General features: G+C 40.9%; 1 protein-coding gene across 2 annotated transcripts in view; it reads left to right on the top strand.

Moving 5' to 3' along the window:
* The first annotated feature begins 4,973 nt into the window (after positions 1-4,973).
* Positions 4,974-21,083, top strand: part of SLC37A1 (solute carrier family 37 member 1) — a 28,048-nt gene continuing 11,938 nt past the window's right edge. Inside the window, exons 1-12 of one of the 2 annotated variants that reach the window (XM_044442646.1) lie at positions 4,974-5,145; positions 6,042-6,092; positions 7,919-8,131; positions 9,616-9,697; positions 11,685-11,811; positions 13,118-13,196; positions 13,777-13,912; positions 14,444-14,520; positions 15,645-15,811; positions 16,993-17,030; positions 18,067-18,135; positions 20,371-20,502. In XM_044442646.1, the coding sequence (XP_044298581.1) occupies positions 8,076-8,131; positions 9,616-9,697; positions 11,685-11,811; positions 13,118-13,196; positions 13,777-13,912; positions 14,444-14,520; positions 15,645-15,811; positions 16,993-17,030; positions 18,067-18,135; positions 20,371-20,502 (963 nt within the window). In that variant the 5' untranslated portion in view covers positions 4,974-5,145; positions 6,042-6,092; positions 7,919-8,075. The remainder of the gene's footprint in view (positions 5,146-6,041; positions 6,093-7,918; positions 8,132-9,615; positions 9,698-11,684; positions 11,812-13,117; positions 13,197-13,776; positions 13,913-14,443; positions 14,521-15,644; positions 15,812-16,992; positions 17,031-18,066; positions 18,136-20,370; positions 20,503-21,083) is intronic. The other variant, XM_044442647.1, reaches the window with a different exon arrangement.

The following is a 21,083-nucleotide window of genomic DNA, read 5'->3' as shown; positions in this document are numbered from 1 at the left end:
TTGGACTATGTTCCGACATTACAGATAGCAATGCTGAGTATGAACTAAGTAAACCTCTGCTTTTTAAAGGCATACAAATTACATAATGTAATTCGGCAGCTTCAGCTTTCCCTACTACTGTAGTTACAGTTAAATACTATATCAGTTGAATTTCTGCCTGTCACAGTTTTTCAGGTGTAGGTGCCCTTTTCCCAAAAATACTGTACTTTGAAACCTTTATGACTTTTTTTAACTTTGAGAGTGGAGATCACTCTTGTTTCTAATGGAATAATAAAAGAGAGCCTCAACACCCACAGTTTGTATATCGGAGTTTAGAAATCTGAATTATAAATGCAACCAAAGTACTTTCCATTTGCTGATATTTTTAGACTTCTACAGTCTGAGTTTTTACCTCTTCTAATTATTTGAGATGAAAATAAATTGTTTGTCTGTGCAACAGGTAAGTGTAAAAAACTCATTTTCTGTGTCACCTCCAGATTAGAATTAGTTCTTGGAGCAACAAATTAAATTGCTTTCAATATTTCCAAATCCACTAGCAACCCCAACCTGAAACACTAGCCCTTTACTTGCTTTAAACTTATAGATTATTTTTACCTTAATTACAGTTAGTTGAATTTGCTTTTCTCTCTTCTGCTTTGTGTTTATACCCATCTTTCTCCTTTCCTCTTCCTGCCCTCTCTCCAAAAGATGGCAGCTCAAGTCCATGGCCAGCAGTTGAAGACCAATTAATCAAAAGATAAACGTGAAGGCATGCAGCCAACCAAATTTTGTGCATTGGCTGCCACAGGCATAAAAAGTTGTATCATTTATCTGTTTATTTATAAACAAACTCCCAGCTGCCATAGACATAAGCAAGCTGCATGTAGTTATCTGTTTATTTATTGTTTTATTTACATATTTATTCTTTGCTAGAAAGGGCAGGAGAGTGTCTATTTTGGAAACAGGTTTACACACCCTTTTTGTGGGAGAGATGTCAGCAGGGAGATGTAATTATAAGAAGGAAATGGTGACACCAGTTAAATGTTTTATTACAGAGCTGCTGTGAGCTTAACAGATAGTAACTGTATTTAGAAATGCCATGCCCATTTACTTCAGAGCTGGTTTCTCCATGCAGGTTCCTTCACCACCAGAAATGACTTCTGTACATTTGCAAAATCTGGGGTCCCCCCACTAAGTCTGCTTATATCTGCCTCTTGTCTGCTGTTATATAAGGATATAAAGATTCACACTCAGAGAATGAGTTTATTAGGGAGGAAGGGGATATATAGCTCATAGCTGAAAGGCCTCCTCTCCCTCCACCCCCCACCCCCTGGTTTCAGGCAGAAACTGGTATTCCATTGCGTGTTTTGGTTCCTATTGTTTACTTCCCTCTCCACACCAGTTTGGTTTTGGTGGCCACCAAATAGCAGGAAAGGAAGAGCTCTTCAGAAGAAATCTTTACTCAACTGACAAGAAGTCTGGCTGTGATCAGAGGCGGAGGAAAAGTGGAGTGATGTCTTCAAATATTTTCTTGCTTCTGTTTGTCTGTAGACACCTACACCGGAAAACCATACGAAATGAGAACCTTTTCGTTTTATAGGAATGTAACTATAATAACAACTTACAATTACATCATAACATGAAAATAACATCCTCTAATTCATGGCAAGGATTCATAGATTATCTTTGTTTGAATTATTAATGTGTTTTACTGTTATCTCAGCAATCCCTTGTACAATTCTGCAGTAAAAGGCATTCTTGTATATGGTGAAAAGGTACACTTTGCTGAGGGCAAGCAGTATGAACTAAGATTTAAACCAGGCACTTCTAAATTACAGATTGTATTTTAAATATTATACTCCCAGATGCCAGTTCTTATATAGTAACTTACTGCTTTATAAGTGGAGATCTCTCTATAAACAAATAAAATGAGCTAAATGCTCACATAGCAAAAACTACTCAAAGCACCTTGGTGCTCTTTTCTGCTAATGCCTGAAAGCTATTATTGTTTATAACAGTTGTTTGTTGTTTATAATAGTAGACAGAAATTAATGTAATCTAATCCAACATTTATTTCCCTGCAAGTGAGTCACTGTTAATGGTCATTGCAGTCAGGCAGAGCTCTTCCTATGTTTTCAATCTATTTTTGGAATGGACATATTATACCAGGAATGAACAACTGGTTTAATCCCCAAAATCATATCAGAAATATAGCCCAAGCCAAATACCACAGATAATTTGTATATTGTGTTCATAGGATTAAAAAAATTCCCATAATTCCATGTATGCATGCTTTAATTAGCTTGAAATCTTTATTGGATACTGCTATGCTGAAAATGGGTTTAAGACTAGAAATCATAACAAACTGAACTTGAATTAGTTGCACAAGCTATATAATAGCACTGAAGCATCATCTACTTTTCTTTTAAATGAAGCAGCTCCCACTGAACCACAGGGTATCTAATTGTGTTTTAGAAACTACTGTGCTGAACAGGAGAAAAGGCAACTGCATGTGACCTTATCTAAAGAACATCAGACCTGGGTCAAATCCTGCCTACCCAGGGTCCCCATCCAGTCCCCTGAGATGGTCACATCCTCTTGCCCAGAACTTAGGGGGTAGTTTCCTGGTTTATGTGCAGTTTTTCCACTGTTTTAAAATGCTGGAATGCCTCTCCCAAGGCATAGTTACTGGCAGTAAGAGCTTTAAGCAAACATATGCTGAAATGTTTAGTATCCAGCTCTTTTTGCCTAGCCCTTTGGTCCCACCTAATACTGGAATACAGCCACTGAGAGTTTCTTCCACATGGAATTTTACCCTTGATCCAAAAGAGGTTCTGCACTTCTCATCCCTAATTGATCATGCCAATTGCCTCTTTTGTCCTAGCTTCTTTCCAATAATCATACAGACACTTATCTGGAACTATGCCTTTGATTTTAATTAGTTCTCCAGGCTTGGGTCCAGGCAAAAGCATCTCAGGGCTGTGCATTGTTTATTAAAGTTTTGGCTCAGAGGTTTTCTCCAAGATGCTTAACTTTATCACTGATCATTAACAATCTCTTACACATCTAACTGCATGCTCCTGTGCCTGTATGTTCCATTATATTCAGTAGTGTTTACTCCCATATAAGTCTGCATAGAATACAGCCTAACAGTATTTAATAACATCTTCCCCCTCCTCCTTTTTGAGCTATATTTCTGAAATAAATTCGTCCATGTAGCTCCAAGATGCACGAGAGGCAAAAAACAAAATGATATCCCCTAGCAGTTCATAAGACAGCATGATCCACTGCACTTCAAGGCAGCAAACTAGCTTAGGGGGTGGAGGACAAGCCACATAGCCCACCACTCTTTCCTCCAGAGCTTTTGCTGCAACCTCCTGGCAGCTGCTGCCTTGGGCAACTGCCAGATGGTAGTGCCAGCCCTGCAGAGTGGCCTTGGGCCAGTAGCTGACTTTCAGCCTAACCTTCCTCACATAACTGAAGAAAGAATAAAATGAGAAGGATACTCATGTTCATCACCCTGGGTTCCTGGAAGAAAGGCAAGATTTAAATGCACCAAACGACCAGCAATTGAGGAAGTACTACAAAGATGTGGTACCCAAAGACTCTCTGAGTTGATAACAGAACGAAGAATGCATTTTGCTGGACATGTGCTTTGCATGAATAAACAACATCCTGCTAAGATTGTAATTAACTGGATCCCATTAGATAGTCAGAGGAGGAGAGGAAGACCAAAAAAGACCTGGTGTCAAACATTCCAAAATGACCTAAGAAGCATCAACCTTGAATAGAAGGATAAAGAACTGGTTGCTGTAACCTGATGTGCTTCTCACAGGATGTAAAGAGGAAGAGACAATCAACAATTTTCAGAGGAGTGTTGTGTTGGTCTACAGCAGCAAAAGCAACAAAGGGTCTTGTTTTAAAAACTAATAGATGTATTAAGGCATAAGCTTTCTTGGATTACAGCCAACCTCAGCAAAGGCATGAAGTATTACCCAAGGTTACACACACACACACACACACACACACACACACACACAGAGTGTGTGTGTGTGGGGGGGCAAGCAAACTGTTAACAGTGAGGTCAGAGGGAAACGACATGAAGTATTTACAGCCATGACCAATATGATAATTTAATAATGGCCACCATTAATAATTGTCACTATTTTACTTTCGGCATGCCCTTTCCTACATCACTGTTAACAGCTTATGCCATAAAACATTGGTTAAAATTAAAGATGCCATAAGACTTTTTGATGCTTTTTCTCTGGGATATATATTTGACCAAGAGGACACATTCTGATGCCAGTGCTACAGAGGCAGTTAGGGAATGGGCTGCTAGGGCTGGAGCCCTAAATCTTGCATTTGGAGTCCCAGACCCTTGGGAAGCCCTCTGCCCACCCCCTGCTATCCATGTTTGGCATTACTGAGTGACTTGCCTAGGCCTGAGTCCTGAATCTTTTGAGCAAGATCTTAAGAGTTGCCCCAGGTTCCATCATCTGCCTGAATACAAGCCTGTTTCTGCCATCAGTAGGACACCTCAAGGCTCAATCATACAACTAGCAAACAAACAGGAACTGTAGTGTGAAGGCACCGGCTTCTTAAACCAGAGGGGAGGCTGCCCTTCCCTTCCACAGGCTGTTGGTTATTTTCATTAAGTCTTCCAGAGACCAGCACTGGTAACAGCACCACCTTCACTGAGCTCTCTCAGAATGTGCCTGACCCCAGGGACCCCAGGGAGACCCAAAGCCCTGGCGAGAACAGCAGGGACATCGGCTGCTCACCTATCAAGTGGAGTACCAGAAGATCCGTTTATATGAGAAGCCCGGCTTCATGCTTAGATATACTCCGGTCTATGCCTTTTACTCGTAAGAAAGGAAGACGGGGATGGGGGAAGCTCCTCCCCGCGCTCTCTGACGGAAGTTTTGACATTTGCCGCCACGAGTCATGCCTTAGAGCGCCCTTCTTTGGCGGAGCCCGGCAAGCCGAACGGGTTCTCGCGGCCAGTCTCGCCTTACTCAAAGACCGGCCCGGCGTGAACGAAGCGAAACCGCGTCTAAACCAGGAAGTCGCTGCTCTCAAGAACTGCGCCTCCGCTCCAGACAGCCCCGGAGGGGGACACCCCCCGCCCCGCTCTCGCCATCATCATCGGCGCCATCCTTTCAGGTAGGAGGAGACCCCCGAGGCCGCCCCCGCGCGCCCGAGCCCCCAAGAGGGCACCCCGAGGGCAGGGGGAAGGCGCGGGGAGCTCCTTTCCCTCCTCGTGGCCAGGAAGGCGCCTCGGCCCGGGCTCCGTGCGTGTTCCCCTCGGAGATGCACCTGCGGCCGGCGAGGCTGCCTGGCAACCGAGTCGGCGAGCCAGCGGCGCCCCGGCAACGCAGCGCCCGCTGCATGGGCAAAAGCGGGCGGGCTGGCGCGCGAGATGCCTGGGCGCTTCCCGGGCACTGCCTTGTCTCTCGCCGGGTCCTCCGCGCGCCCCTCCGGCACTCCTGGCTGCCTGGGCGGGTGATGCGGAATCTCCTCCAGCGCCGGGGCCAGTCCCACTCCCACTCCGAGCAGTTCCCGTGGCCGCGCTCCAGGGCAAGGCGGCTGGGCCGAAAGTGCCACAGAGTGCGGTGGTTTAAAGCTCTCGCCGTCAGCAAGGAAGCCTTAAAGCGACTGGGGTGGAGGGGGGGAAGCGGCGCCAAAGCCGGGGAAACGCCGGACTCGGGGAAGGGGCGTGGCCGCCTAGGGAACCCGAAAAGGACAGACTGAGACTCCTGGAGAGCTGGGTTTGGCTCCACGTCCTGAGGTTCTCCTCCTGTTTTAGGGTAAATATGTAGGGTCACTGAACGATATTTAGCTTCTACGGGTGTAACCTTGCTTGGGATTAAGCTCCACTGAATTTAGTGGGACTTAATTCTGAGCAAACATGCAATGGACTTGTGCTGGAAGACGGAAATTTTGTAACTCTTTACCTAGGAGTGGACTGCGCTTAAATTAATGCAGCTTGCTATTGAGTAGGCATGCATAGGAATGCACTGTTGTGCCTTAAGCTATTTACAAAATACTGTCTCTTTCAGTTTACTCTTATGAGTGACTATACATTCCACTTTGTGGAGTTGCTTTCCTAGGTAAGTTCCCTTGTGTCTTCATTGTTTGATGGGCAGAAAGTTATTGTTTTGCTATACGTTTAGGATATGATTGACTTTGCAGTTGGTTTTACTGCTTTCTGGAAATATGACTGAAAGGTTGAATGTAATTTTTTAAAATAAATAAACAATTATGCCATTTTAGTGAGGTGGCATTATTAGAATTATTTTTTCCATTCAGCTGTATTGATAAAGAGTTGTATTTTATTCTGGATAGATTTATACCTTGCCCTGTTTTTAAAAAAACTAACTTCATGGAAGTTTCCACGGTTCATTTTTGTTGCATAAATTTTTAATCTGGAATGAGTCACATATAAAATTGGTTATGCCAAATCATGATGGGCGAAACAGATTTTTAAAAAATTCAGTCTAGTCATAAAAATGTTAAAAGTCTCCCTCTCAACATTTGTATGATTAGGAAAAATGTATTGGATTTTTAAAAGTGCTTCTCCCACTTCTGCACCTGACATTTCAGAAAATTGTAAAAGAGGCATCCAGTGTCGTGGCTGCTTCACAGCCACATGTTGGGGGAATAAAATATGGATCAGAGATCCAGCTAAGGTGAAGGCTAAAGTCAATTTCTAGCTGCTGTATTGAATAAAACAGAAAAAATTAGGGACAAATTCATGCCTTGTAGCTAGATGGAATCAGTGGTAGTTTACCTGATTGCCACAGGAACAAGAATTAGTTGCATGGATGATACTTCCTGGAGAAGCCATTATCTCATAAACTGCATTTCTGGCAAGTTGCAGGCCCTGCTTTTTCTGATTATTTGCCAAGAAAGTTGTCTTCTCTGGCTCATTTCTGACCAACTTTCAAAATCTTTTCAGCAGCTGTTTCTTAGATTGCATGTCCCTGGCTTTTCCAGGACTTTTAAGAACTGCAGAAATGCAACCGTTTGAAATCATATTAAATGCACAGTAAGTGTGTTACAGAAGTTATGATGTTTTTGTTTGGCAAGACTACAACTTCTTTTCTGACAAAGTTTACCAGTTACACATGTACAAATATTCAACAGGTTAAATGTTTCTAATTGCCCATCTCCATGCTGAGACAACTACATCTATTGAATTTCTGTCCATCACTCAGCTATTAAGGGCTCAAGGGTCATTTGAGAAGAGGTGTTTTTCTTGTTCCAAGACATTTTGCAGAGGTCTACTGTGCTCTCCCTGTCTCTGAAATACCAAGCAGGCCTTGAAAACATGTATTCCTAGTATGTCTACCATCAAGTTAGCAGTGTGCTCTGTTGTCCATTTAGGCATTATTTGGCTGGATTCACACTGTTGAAAACATATCACTTACAGTTCTAGAAAAATTTGACAGCAGGCTGCATTCCTCAGACATTTGTTTAAAGGTGGACCCTCTATTATCCCTGAAAAAGTTGCAGTCAGGTGGCTGGCATTTTAAAGTGAGTATAAAAGTTGCTTAAAGAACTAGGATCCAGAGTCCTAGGTAGACTCAGCTGGGACACTTTTCCCTTGGCTTCATTCAGTGGCAGCACACTTAATATATAGGTAGTAAGTGACAGAATACTGGGAAAAAAGGATGTATAGTTTAATATTTAAATTGTATTTGGGTGATTTTACTTGATGTGCTTTCTTAATGATGTTTGCTTTGCTCTTTTTTCTTATATTGGCATAAAAATGCTAAAATTTAAGAAATGCTTCATTATATAGGGATTCACAAACTTGCATTAAAATTCTTCCTTCTTATTGAATTGCCCTGCATCTATATTTTCATCACATATTTACTGAACCTGGTAAATGTTGTTACTGCGTTAATGATGACTCTGAAACACTTTTTTAAAGGTATGCACTCAAAAAGCATCTTCACATAGTGATGGTTGAGAACATCAAGGAAAAAATGTAAAAAACATTGCCAGCATGACATTCTGTTTACTGATAACTTGGAGCAAATCTCTGAAGCACTAGACTAGCTAAAATTTGAAACTAGTACTGAAAGTAAATGGCTGAGCTTCCACCTGGGATTCGTTTGGTTACATCATTTACGAGAGACCAGTGGTAAGTTGCATTCAATTGTGTGAAAAGAACAATTGACCTGATCTGGTTTTGTTCTCATATTTTGTATTTGAATATCCATTGGTACAATAAGATCACACAATAACACATACATTATTGTGTTATTGTTACTTGTGAGCTGCCCAAAGAACCCTTGAGCTATGGGGTGGCTTACAAATGTAATAAATAAATAAGTAAATATGTTAAAATGTGTATTTCTTCTTGATTTGGTGTTGCATTGCACTATAATATTTCACTAATTTAGTAATATGCTTGACTTTGGAGACTCAGTACTGGGAATAGGCGGAATATGGAAATGACCGTGATGGCCTGCACTTGAAATTATTACTGCACAGTTATTCATACACAATAAACCAGGTTTCCTCATACTTACTGTGGTGTATGAATCCAATAAGTAAATAACTCTGGTTTACACTGTGCTTCGGAAGATAAAGCCTTTTTACAATGAATGGTTACATTTGAAAGAAAAATGTTTTCTTTATGTAGATATTTCTACATGCTTATAATCTAATATAGTGATACTCCTAACGTACTGTATAATATAATTACAGGGCATTATTCACAAACCCTTTGCACTAATACAATCTCAAATACCTAGGATTAGGATTGCCAGCTGAGCAGAAAGAAACTGATTTGTTCTTATGTCTATAGCGGCTTGATGTACACAATTGTACCGTTTTTACAGTATGGGAATTAGCTGGTGATAATATTCGTATCTAGTCATGAGCTGCTTGAAAAGCTGGCTATCCTACCTGGGTTCTGAATATTGCTGAGCCCAGAGGCCATTCATTGGCTGTCAGCAATGCCAGGGAGCTGTTCTGACTCATTCAAACAGTCAAGCAGCCTGCTCAGTTTCAATTATGCTTAAGGCTTGCTAGGTCACAGATGCCTGGACTGAAGGCTTGTATCTATGTAGCATATTTGCAGGTTGCCCCCTTGTTCAAGGGTGGGAGGCCTGTGACTCTCCAGATGTTGCGAGACTCTGGTCCAGCCAGTATGAACCAAGGATTGCCAAGGAAGACCACAGTTAACCTCCGACAGCATCTGGAGAGCCATAGTTCATCACCCCACCCCCTCAAGCTGCAGTTAATGGTGAACATCTTTCTTTGCTGTTTATCTTGGAAATGACAATAAAGCCCTTTCTCCAAAACTATTCAATTAAATAGTTTTTCAGTTGTGGAGCATAGTGAGGACTGTGCAACATAAAATCAGAAATCACTCAGGGCACAATCCTATGCAGGTTTAGACTGAAAAATTGCTATAACTCTTGGTATTATTCAGCCAGCATTGGGACTGCGCTTTTAACATACATTACCTGATCTTTCAGTGATGTTTGATTAGTCTCAAAATCTGTGATAGAATGAAAATAAATCTTTAAAAAGTGAATATAGCAACTGAACAAAATTTGACCTATACATCAGGAAATAAAAATAGCTGCAAACCATGGAATGTTTGTTCTGTTGCAGGTACAGGGCTTTCACATTTGTCCTGACTTTTATGCTGTATGCTAGTTTCCACTTATCAAGGAAACCAATCAGCATAGTTAAGGTAAGCAATAAGGAAATAATTGTGTAACATATCCTGCTGATGTCAAACAGGGAAGTACTTCTTACACATGTGGTATCACCATATACATTACAGAGCATGGCAGCAATAAAACTGCCAGTATCTGAGTAATAAAACTGAATACAAGTGTTTATACAGATTAAAACTCTACAAAGAGCTTCAGTGCTGCATATAATTTTGTATGCCTCTTCGCGATGATATACATGACCTGTTAAGATATATGTACCACACATACAAAAGCGGATCAAAATATCATTTTAAGTGGTCCAAATTGAAAATAAGATGGACTAAGATAGTCCCCAGATCCTGCCAGCCGGTCTCATCATGACTGAGGCAGATGATCAAACTCCCATCAGGGCTGTAATGGCATGTTGAGACTACAGGTTCAAGCACTGGCATCTATTTAGATTTAATTTGTGACTCATGCCTTTCTTCACTCAACGCCCTTCTTTCTGTATGCAAGCTAATTAGGAATGCTTTGCCATCTGTCAGTTTTACTTTATTATTTTAGATTATGTCTTTCTCTTCTTTTCAAAGGAATAAAAAGTGATACGCATTGTTCATTCCTCTCTCTTTTCAATGATATCTGAATAACAACCCTATGTTGTAGGATAGGCTGAGAAAGAGTTACTGGCCCAGGGTTAGCCTGTAAACTTCCTGGCAGAGTAGCTGAGTCTCCCAAGTACTAGTTGGATCCTCTAATCCAATCTTTCTCTAACACTGGTCTTCATATATTGTTGGACTACTATCCCTATTATCTTTGACATCTGTCTGCTGCCTGGGGACAACAGCAGTTGTATTCCAGCAGCTTATGGAAACCAGAGTTTGAAATGGATGTTCTAGCCTCTGGACCACAGATGAGATTCTGCTGCTGTTCTTTATCCAGCAAATAAATCCATGAATAAAAATCTGCATGAAAGAAAATGATAGCAAGAAAATAAGCTGTGTCTTGTTTTCCAGTCCATGAATTCCCCAGACTTGTCCAAATACCAAACAGAGCTACACAGAACACACGTGTTCAATCATCCAACATGAGTCATAGACCATAATTTATATTCATGTGTTCACTAGAACATTTCTATCCCAATTTCATAATGGTGCTCTTCACTTAGCTTACAGTCAAAAATCCCAAGATCACTTTGGCAATTGAAAGCACACACTACACACAGTAGTCACACACTACACAGTCATCAGCAAAATAAACTCACTCCAGGGCATCTATAGGTTACAACAACTGAGAACATTTGAAACCAAGAGCACACATTACTCATAAGTCCCATTTTAGTGGGACTAAGAACAATGGATGCCCACTGGATTGGGGCAATATCTTATCTTGGAAGAGAAAGTGGTTATAATCTCTCCTTAAATTCCCCTTTCTAAATGTGTAAGAAATGGAAAGAGAGAACACTTGTCTGATTTTTAAAAAAGTTGTCCAGTACTGTTAGGTATCCCACTAGTCCTCTTAAAGACACATGAGTAGTGATTAGGCAATATGATGAAATATTAGACATGCAGAAGAACTTGCTTTAGTGGGGGCACACCACGGTGTAAGTGGATCGTACAAATCAATCACCCCAGCTTTGCATTTCTCTGGTTTGATGTTTCTGTGCTGCTCATTTTCTTAAAATCTGCTCTTCTTGCCACTTCTGCTTCTTAGCATGGATAACTGGTTTAAAGCATTTGGTAATAATTTATATTCTGTCTAATGTTCTCTTTAATATTCGACTCTAAGGACAAATTCAGCCTGTTGCGACTGCAGTTTCTTGAATATATTTCTTAATTTTCTCTTTTTTCTTTTTTCTTTTGTGTATGTCAACATAGCTTAGATTGAGGCTCTTACTGAAAATATACAAGGTTGAAGAAAGCACAACTAGCATGAGTTTCTGGAAAGCGAGCTGATGTTTGAAATCATGCGAAAGAAAAATTAATTAGTGCAATATTATTATTTTTTTAAAAAAATCTCATTTAGGGAGAACTGCATAAGCACTGCATTATTCCAGAAGTTATTGAGGATAAAACTGACAAAGAATATGCCATCCAGAGTCAACCAGATAAAGAGTTATATAATGAGTCTCACTGTGGTTGGGAACCATTTGGTGAGTAATGATTTTTTTTCTGACTTTCTGGGCAAGATGAATTAAATGGAATAATATACTTGCTGCAAAATAGAATACCTAAAACAGAAGAATGTCTCTGCAAAAAATCTGGGGTGACTATGGTGAGTAAGCCAAGTAAGCTGGCCAGAAAAGTTTTTAAAAGCCTCAGAGGAAGAGGGTTATCTTAACCTGGCACTGAAAAGATGACAAATTCAACGCCAGCTGGGCCACCGTGTGGAAGGTGTCCCATAGATGGGGGTGGGGGGGTACCACAGAGAAAGCCCTCCCTTTTGTTTCCACCCTCCTTCAACACTGAAGGAAGCACTTTCCTGCTTCCTTCAGAGTTGGCACTTGGAAGAGGTTGACCATAGTATCCCAACTGTTGATATTAGAAAAGTATTGGTCTTAAGACCACAGGCAGAGTGCTCTTACGGCCCTTAGACGGTACCTAGAGAGTCATTGGATTATAGGGATTCCAAGCTCTGTGCTTGGAAGACAGCTCAGCTGTCTAGCTGCTTTACTAGCTGAGAGGAGCATGGAGGTGATCCTCACCTCCCACTTTGCATAGAATGCCCATCGTCCTCTTTGTTTGGTAGACTGCTGACAGCCTCACTGGATTGCACCCTAAAAGAGATTTTGCGACAGGCACCTTAAATCAGCATTTGTTCAAATTGTTTTGTAATACAAATATATAGCCTACATTGGCTACATGATGTTTTATTTGATGGTTAGCTACCTTGAAGTATTCCAAAGAAAGTGATAGATAGATAGATAGATAGATAGATAGATAGATAGATAGATAGATAGCATGGTTATTTTTTTCTTTCCTTTTCTACCTTGTATTAACATTCGTACATGCCACAAATAGCAACAGCCCTATTCTCAAGGCATCCATGGCCAATGCATGTACAGATAAGGGGGTGCACCTCCTTGAAATGTTACAAAAGTAATGCACCACACAAATACAACCTAAGCAAATTTGTTGAGGAGTAAACTATTTTTATTATATATTTCTTGAAGCTACACCAAGATTGAGTGGCCTGATTTGCAGAATCAAAACTGTCTACCATGGATTGTTAAACCATGGTGGGCTGCAATGTATTTGCATAGTCAGTACCTGAATATTCAAAATAACCACTCATGTGCTGCAGCCTTATTGTGGCCTATATAAGCCAAATAGTGGGCTGTTTGATTGTGCAAACCAGTCCGATATAAATTGCATATTAAATAATTATTGGCTATTGTTCAAAATTACTTACATCTCAAACAATTTAATCCATGAACTCTTGCAAACATATATTCCCAGATAAAAGCAACTACAAACAGTTGTTGGGAGCCCTGGACTATTCATTCCTATGTGCTTATGCAGTCGGAATGTATTTGAGGTAAGGTTTATTTTATTCCTTTCTTAATCCTGTTTCATAGCCTCAAATTGTCAGTACATTAGATTGATCCATCTCTTCCTATGTGTGGTATAAATGTTGCAGAGTGTGGAGAAGGGAATATTCAAGAAGAAATGAGAAATGTTGAAGGCTGTATATACTCTAGGGGACATGGTCCCCACATTTTTCTGGTCACGTGGGCACAACTCCCTCTTTTTGCTCCTGCCTTTTCTGATTTCTTTTTTTTTTTTTTTTTTTTTTTGCAGCCCCTTTACCAGCTCAAGGTTTCCTGTCCTTTCTCTCCCCACCGCCAGGACCCTCTATTGCCACCACCCATGATCCTGCTGCTGTTCCCCTGCTTGGGATTGTCCTTGCTGGTTCTTCCCTCTCCCGCCCCCTGCCACATCTTCGTCTTCCCCAACCTGCCAGTTCTGACATGCTCAGCCTGCCAGCCATAACTTGTCAATTTTTATGTCATAATCTCACCTTTTAATGATTATGGCAATACACCTTTGTTCAGTAAGCACTCAGAATTAATCACTCTCTCATTCTCTCTCTCTCCGTCCCTTCCCTTAATTGAAAGTGGGATAATAGGGGAGCGCTTGCCTATCCGATACTATCTCACAGGGGGGATGTTTGCCAGTGGACTCTTCACAGCAATGTTTGGACTTGGCTATTTCTATAACATACACAGCCTGTGGTTTTACATCATAGCTCAGGTAGGCAGACCTATGTTTCTTTTCCCTTTTGTCCTTTAGAATTTTTCAGCATGGCACAACATAAGAACTACATTCCTGAAGTTGACTGAAGGTCCATTTAGCTTAGCATTAAGAACACAGGAGCAGCCATAGTGAATCAGACTGAAACCTATCTGCTCTGATGGGATGATGCGTATACATCTTTTACTTACCTAGAGTCCATTTCCAAAACCCAGTCCAGGACCAAGGAATAAAAGTCTCTTCTACCCTGTTGTCCCCAGTTACATGCTTTTAACAGAAAGTGGAAGAGGCCAAAATCTGCCCCATAGCAGAAGACACTGTTTAACCTAAAAGGATCTCCCAGGTACTGTTAGTCTTACACTTGAATAGGGAAAAACACACTGGTAGCAAAACCCAGTCTTACAGACAGGAGCTGTAACATTAATTTTTCCAATAAGTTTAAGACCATTTTAAATTCATCTCTAAAGTTGTGTGGTATAGTAGTAATACTTGAAGTTTCAACATAATGATTGACATGTTTAAAAATTTCAGGTGGCTAATGGATTTGTACAAACTACTGGCTGGCCCAGTGTGGTTACTTGCATTGGCAACTGGTTTGGAAAAGGAAGGTACATTGTCTACATTTTTCTCTTTTGGACAAAGGTGGGGAATATGTGATCATAGTGCCACATTACTAATTCTAAAAGTCATAGTCTGCCCTCCCAACAACTTAAGTGCAGATTTGCTAACACAGGTGAACTTGCAGGTTAGAAATGCTTTGTCTTTCTGGGGAATTTTGCCACCAAGTATGCCTTTTTAGGAGAATAATAAAGACAATAATAAATTAAATGTTTTGAATTTCTTAGAAGAAAAATGGTAGTGTGACATCTTAGTGGGCGCATTTTTACATACCAGTACTGCTGCATATTCTGAACACAATCCCCCAAAGTGTGGGGAGTGTCCTGAGAAAAAGACCCACAAGTTTAGCTAGTCATGGAGCTACAGCTTGTACAGGTCATGCATTTGTTCTGTCGGCTGCTTTGCTTTGTTTGGGACCAATGCAAACTGAAGAACTTTGCATTTCTCACCAGCAGCAAGTCTTTTCCTATCATTAGAGAAAGCAAAGTAGCTGATTCAGGCAGCAGCTGTTGGCGGGGTGGGGACATGGCAAGGCTGCTCCGCCCTCCTGCATGGCAGTCCTCTAGAGCTGGCCCCTCAGTGATGGTAATGCTTGCTTCTTTCTATCCTGGGTTGGCTTGCCGTCTCACCTCATTGCCTTTTCCCAGTGTGTCATGGGCCACATGCCATTGAGAAAAGCCCCTGTTTGAACAGACAGACAGAGAGGCAGGAAGCCCAGGTCACCTGTCTGAGCAGGCGCTGCATTTACAAATACATCGCTGTGCTTGCGTGATGCAAACTGGTGCACTGCTAGCCGGTGAAGCGCTGCTACGTGGGCTGCAGCCTGATCTGCGTCTCCTAACCTAGCCTCCTCTCCCCTGCTGCAGTGGAGGATACTGTCCCCTCTCAGTGGCCAGTCTGGCTAGCTTCTGTACTGGGACTGGGGTGCAGGGGAATGTCTTGGCCATCACCACAGGCCGCAAGAGTACCTTAGGCTTATTCGGACTAGAACTGAAGCACTGAATCTGCCTAGGTAGCCCTTGAATTTTAATTTTAAATGCAGTATTGTCTTTCGTACTAAGGGTAATGTTGATTGTCAGATTAATATATCGCTTTCCTTTTTTGTTTGTTGTAGGAGAGGATTGATAATGGGATTGTGGAACTCCCATACTTCCATAGGAAATATTTTAGGATCCCTAATAGCTGGCTGCTGGGTGTCCACCTGTTGGGGTCTGTCCTTTGTGGTGCCTGGCATCATAATAACTTCAATGGGTATAGTCTGCTTCCTGTTCCTTGTTGAACGTAAGTGTTACATTTCAGTGAAGTTATACTAAGTGGGACATGTTCTCAGTTGGGATAATTGTAATTGACCAACACTACTTTTTCTTGGCTATGCACAGAAACCTCTCTGCCTTCTATCTGTAAAACAGCCCTTATAATAAATTTAAGCATGTGCATAAAAGGTTTGGAGTAAGAATCCAGGGCAGGTGGTATATAAGGTTGGAGTATGTGTGGGCAAATCTGCAACCTTCTCCTGCTCGTCGGGCTTGGTTGTATGTCTAAATAACCGAACTGCAAACCATCTGGGCAGGTGTTTTACAAATATTTCCAAATAAACAAAACCAATAGGAGGGTTTAAATTGATATTATGTAAATGCCAAAACTACAAACTGGATTCAAATGACACATACCTATTTCATGGTACAGTGGTACCTCGGCTCACGAACACCTTGGTTCACGAACAAATCGGGTCACAAACAAAAATTACTGAAAAAATTTGACAATTTGACTTGGGTCACGAACACCACTTTGGGTGGCGACCAAGATTGCAGCCATCTCCCCCCCCCCTCCCAAGTGGGGAGATGGGGAGATGGCCATGATCGCAGTTCCATTCGTGGCAGGGAAGGCATGCATGATCAGAGGCACGCTGCTGCAGGAAAGACTGGAGCATCAAAGCAGAGCCGCGGGGGAGATGGCCGAGATTCCGCCTGTCTTTTCTGCAGGAGTGTGCCTCTGGTCAGGCACGCCTTCCCTGCACGAACGGAACTGCAATCACAGCCATCTCCCCACCCCCAGTGCACTGTTTGCGCCCATCTTTCCCTCCCCCAGTGCACCCATGATCATGCCTGTCTCTCCCCCACACCCCCCAGCACACCAGGATGACAGGCACCTGCAGGGATGACAGGCGCGATCTCGATCATGCTGGGGGGGTGGGGGGCAGATGGCCGCCATCTTTGTTGTTGTGACTTTGCTTCACATTTTTCTGATTTAAAAAATGGTTACAGAATGGATTAACCTTATTTACACTGAACCTTATGGGGAAATTTAACTTGACTCACGACCAATTTGGGTCATGACCAGAGTCCTGGAACGGATTAAGTTCGTGAGCCAAGGTACCACTGTCATTCATATATTTAGTCATTTTATACTATCAGCATTTTGGACATCATATATACTTCCATGAACTGTATTTTCTCTTTCAGATCCTAGGGATGTAAATTGTTCAAGTACATCATCCATTGTAAGTAAAAACTGTAACTGCATTTTCTTTTGGTTTTGTTTCACAATACTAGTTTACAACCAAAATGTTTAAGTGGGGGAAGGAATAAAATAGATGGTCCAGAGTAAACGCTGAAATCCATCTCCTTTCCCTCTTATTTTTATTTTAACATCCAGCTTGAGAACAGTTCTGTGCAACTCAAAAGTTTTGTATTTTATACTGCAAATACTGATACTACTTCAATAAAGTTGTTTGAGCTAAAACTGAATGTAATGGGGGTAGTCACTTTCCATGAAACGTTTTCTCACAATGTATACTTCCCAGACAGCATTGACTTTGCATGGTGTAGAAGTAAAATTAACAACAGCACACAGACAAATGTACAAAAACCTTTGCCTCTTTAGTACGGTTATGCATAAGGCCAGCCAAAACATTCCATTGCCCAAAACTGCATTTCTCTTCCTGCACCTGCTCTAGTGGCCTGCTGGCTTCCTCCAGTCTTAATTGTGGCAGCACTGCAGGCACATCTCCAAGGCCATGTTCCCCCAGTGACTCATTTTTTGGAAGGACTCTGCCTTATTATACAAGGCCCTTCCTCAGAGCAGGACAGTGGGACAAGGTAGGTCTGCACCTCTAGCTGCTTTGTTCCAGCTATTCTTGGGGTCCATTTTGACCCTCAATGCACCGTACTGAGGAAAGAACCATCCTTCCTGGTGATGGGAAAAATTGACTGTGATGTGTAAAGAACGCGATCTCTTTATCAAAGGTTTTTCTGAATGATGGTGCTGCCCAGTTTGTCTACATATTAATTTCTGTGCTTTTAGCAATGGTTTTAACTATTTAAAACATTCTAACTGATGCATTTTTATATTTATTATGATGGATTTTAACCTCAGTTTCAGTTAACTTTTGATATAATAAATGTTGGTGGATGTAAATTCATACATCATCATAAATGTAAAAAGGCTGGAAATCTAATCCTAAGAATGTTTATTCAAAAATCTTCTAGGAATGTAATCATCTTAACACTTATACCTGAACTCTTATTATCTTTCAGAATTATCAGAGTTACATGAATGGGTCAGATAGATTCTTCATTCAGAAACCAAAATTAAGCACATCAAAGGTAAAGAGAAAATGTTTTCATAAATACAGTATTTTTTCACAGCCTCAGTATGAAAGCAAATTACCTAAATGCTTTGGGGAATAGTATGGTTGTGCGAAAATGTTATTTGCCACACTTTATCCAGCTCTTTCTATTGTGACACAATAACCCATTCTGGGTTGGAACCCATGATGGTTTGTTGTGGCGTGCTAATCCAGACTCATTCAAATAGGTTTTTGTGTGGTCAGACCCCAGCAACCAGCCCTGTCTTGGGTAAAAGGATCAGCTACTGATTTGTGCAGCAAGAGCAGCAAAAACTGCTTGCTACTCTCACCAAGCATGTCCAGCCACCCCACAAGTGTCCCAGAAAGTGCCTCCCCCTGCTAATAAAAAAAAAAGAAAGTGGGATGTGCTATTACGTGTAGACACTTTGCGTGTAGGGTGGGGTATAAATGTGTTAAAATAAAATAAAAATAAAATATTACACTTTCCCAAGCACCTAGATTATTGGGGGAAAGTGTAAAATACGCCTTAACTGGGACGGTTAGAGTGAAGTTGAGAATTTTGCCACAAAGGGTGTAAATTACCCCCTTTTCATGAGCAAATATCATTCATCTTTTTGCTTTCTCTTGATAGCAAAACTCTCTACTCATTTCTCACATTTGACAGCTATCAAGAAAAAACAAGGAGAAAACCCATATTGTTCTGGGCAATATCTAGGATTGGTACCTGCCACACCTTGGCAGCAGGTACCCTCCAGGGCATCATCCTTGCTAAGGTTTGAACTTCCTGCATTTGCACAACTGGGGCTTATTTATTTATTTAAAATGCATAGCTATCTGCACAAGTTTTGTCCATTTTTAATGGGTTCTGTCAGCTTCCAACAGCCACTCCACCTTGTTGTCCAAGCACTTTTGAATGAGCTGTTGGTGCCTGCCAAAATGGGAATTGTAAAAAATAGTTGTCAAAACCTGGGAGTAAAAAGAGGAAATGTTGGGAGCAGCTGGGGTGGGGATGTGGGAAAGAACCGGATGCTATTACAGAGTCCCTTGAGAGGACCAATGGACAAGGAAGAAGTCAGTAACACATGGTGAGCCCAGTTATCTCTTGGGCACGTGTGGGTTGTTGTGATGTGTACGCCTGTGCAGTGTTTCTGTTTTGCCCCTTTTCCTGCCTTTGAGGGGGATCTGGAACTTGCATTTAAAGAAACTTTGTTAATATATTTAAACAAATTTAATAAATAAATACATTTTATACACACACACCCCTATCCATGCTTCATTTTCATTCCCATGTAGCTGTTTATCCAAAGAGTTAAGATTACTGTGTTTTGAGTTGAAGCTAAATTGTAAGTCCATGCATGCACATTCTATTAAAAACCCTGGTTTTAAGGAAATCTATTGTTATGGTTTGTTTATTAATAGACTATCTTCAGAAGTCAGTATGTGACAGGTTAGTGTTGAGTAAATAAATACGTGAAAACCAGGCAAACAAGAGTTTACATTGATCCTTAGTCTGAGAACAGATGTCTTCTGGTTGTACGAGTGTATCCCTATTTTAGTCTGTGAGATATTGAAGGGTATGTAGATATCTCTATTTTTGCCATGTTTATTGTGGCATATGTATAATGGTGTGGCTGATAATGGTTTTCAGTTGACCCAGATGGTATAGCCAATTCTTCATTTAGTTCATCATTGTTTTTTTAATTAAGAATACACAGTTCTTAGAATGGGAATAGTTCTGTAAATGTCTTCAGGAAAGAACTAAATTTATTTATTTATTTATTTATTTATTTATTTAGAAAATTTCTATGCTGCCCCATTCGCCGAAGCCTCGGGGCAGCTCACAAAGATATCAATTAAAATATAATACAATAAAAATATAGAACAAGTTAACAATATAAAATAAGTCGCCCTGGCCAAAGAATAAAATAAAGTATCCTTTAAGGTAGACTAGGTTTCTTGTTGAGTCTCTTATTCTTGGTACTAATAAAATAACGCCTGAAGAAATGAATGAAGAAATCTTAACTTTTATCAAGCCACACATGTCATGTGAATATTACTGTCTGTGCAGGTAACATGATTTCATAACATGTATGGCATAAGAAAATGTAATTCCTTCAGTCTTTACTGTTTCAAAAAGATAAATAGCATTTTAATTTTTTTAAATGTAAAACTTTTACTGTACCTTCTTTGAGTTGCTTGGTTTCTAAAGAAAGGTTATTGCTTCCATTGAGTTTGATGGGGTCTTTCGTAGGATCCAGAGATGCATTGTCTGCTCTCTAACAATGAGAATTGCTCAAAACAACCAAATCATACTAATGGATTATTTGAAGGACTTGAAAATGGGAAGTCTGCTATTAGTTTCATTGGAGCTTTACGAATACCTGTGAGTATTTCACCTTCATCACATCTGGTTTGTGACCTGACCTGCACTCTTGTCTGTTGCAGAAGATGAATATAACAGAGATTAAATCCTCTACTATGTCATCTTCATTAGTGATAGTCACTGTACTATGGAAAAATAGCAATAACTACCCAGTAGGAACTATGCCATGACAAGATTGGAAGTTACTATCATTGAATGAGTGTTACCATCACTATACAGTGATTGTTACCTTTCCCCCACCTTAATACTGATCCTGTTTTGGGTTCATAGTGGTCAGCACTGGAACTGACTCCTTTGACGTTTGAGTTATAATGTGCCAGTTACTTGTAACCATACTGCAGAAAATGGATAAAACTAACTAGATGTAGCCTTGGTGCTAATAACAGTTTAAGATAATGTGAGGCATATACCTCAGGTTTATTACGTAGCCCTCCTACTGCCTTGGCACAGTCCATTTATGGTCTGGTGTATCCATCCTTGCCTTCACCTATTTAAAATTGCAGGAAAAATCCCATTGTACAACTTACCTGTGCCACACAATCGCTCAGAGAAACAGGCACTCCAGAGACAGTAACTATGTA

The sequence above is a fragment of the Varanus komodoensis genome, unplaced genomic scaffold, assembly GCF_004798865.1.
Source record: "Varanus komodoensis strain SLA01 unplaced genomic scaffold, ASM479886v1 scaffold4, whole genome shotgun sequence".
Taxonomy (NCBI): domain Eukaryota; kingdom Metazoa; phylum Chordata; class Lepidosauria; order Squamata; family Varanidae; genus Varanus; species Varanus komodoensis.
This window is presented reverse-complemented; position numbering and strand designations above follow the sequence as displayed.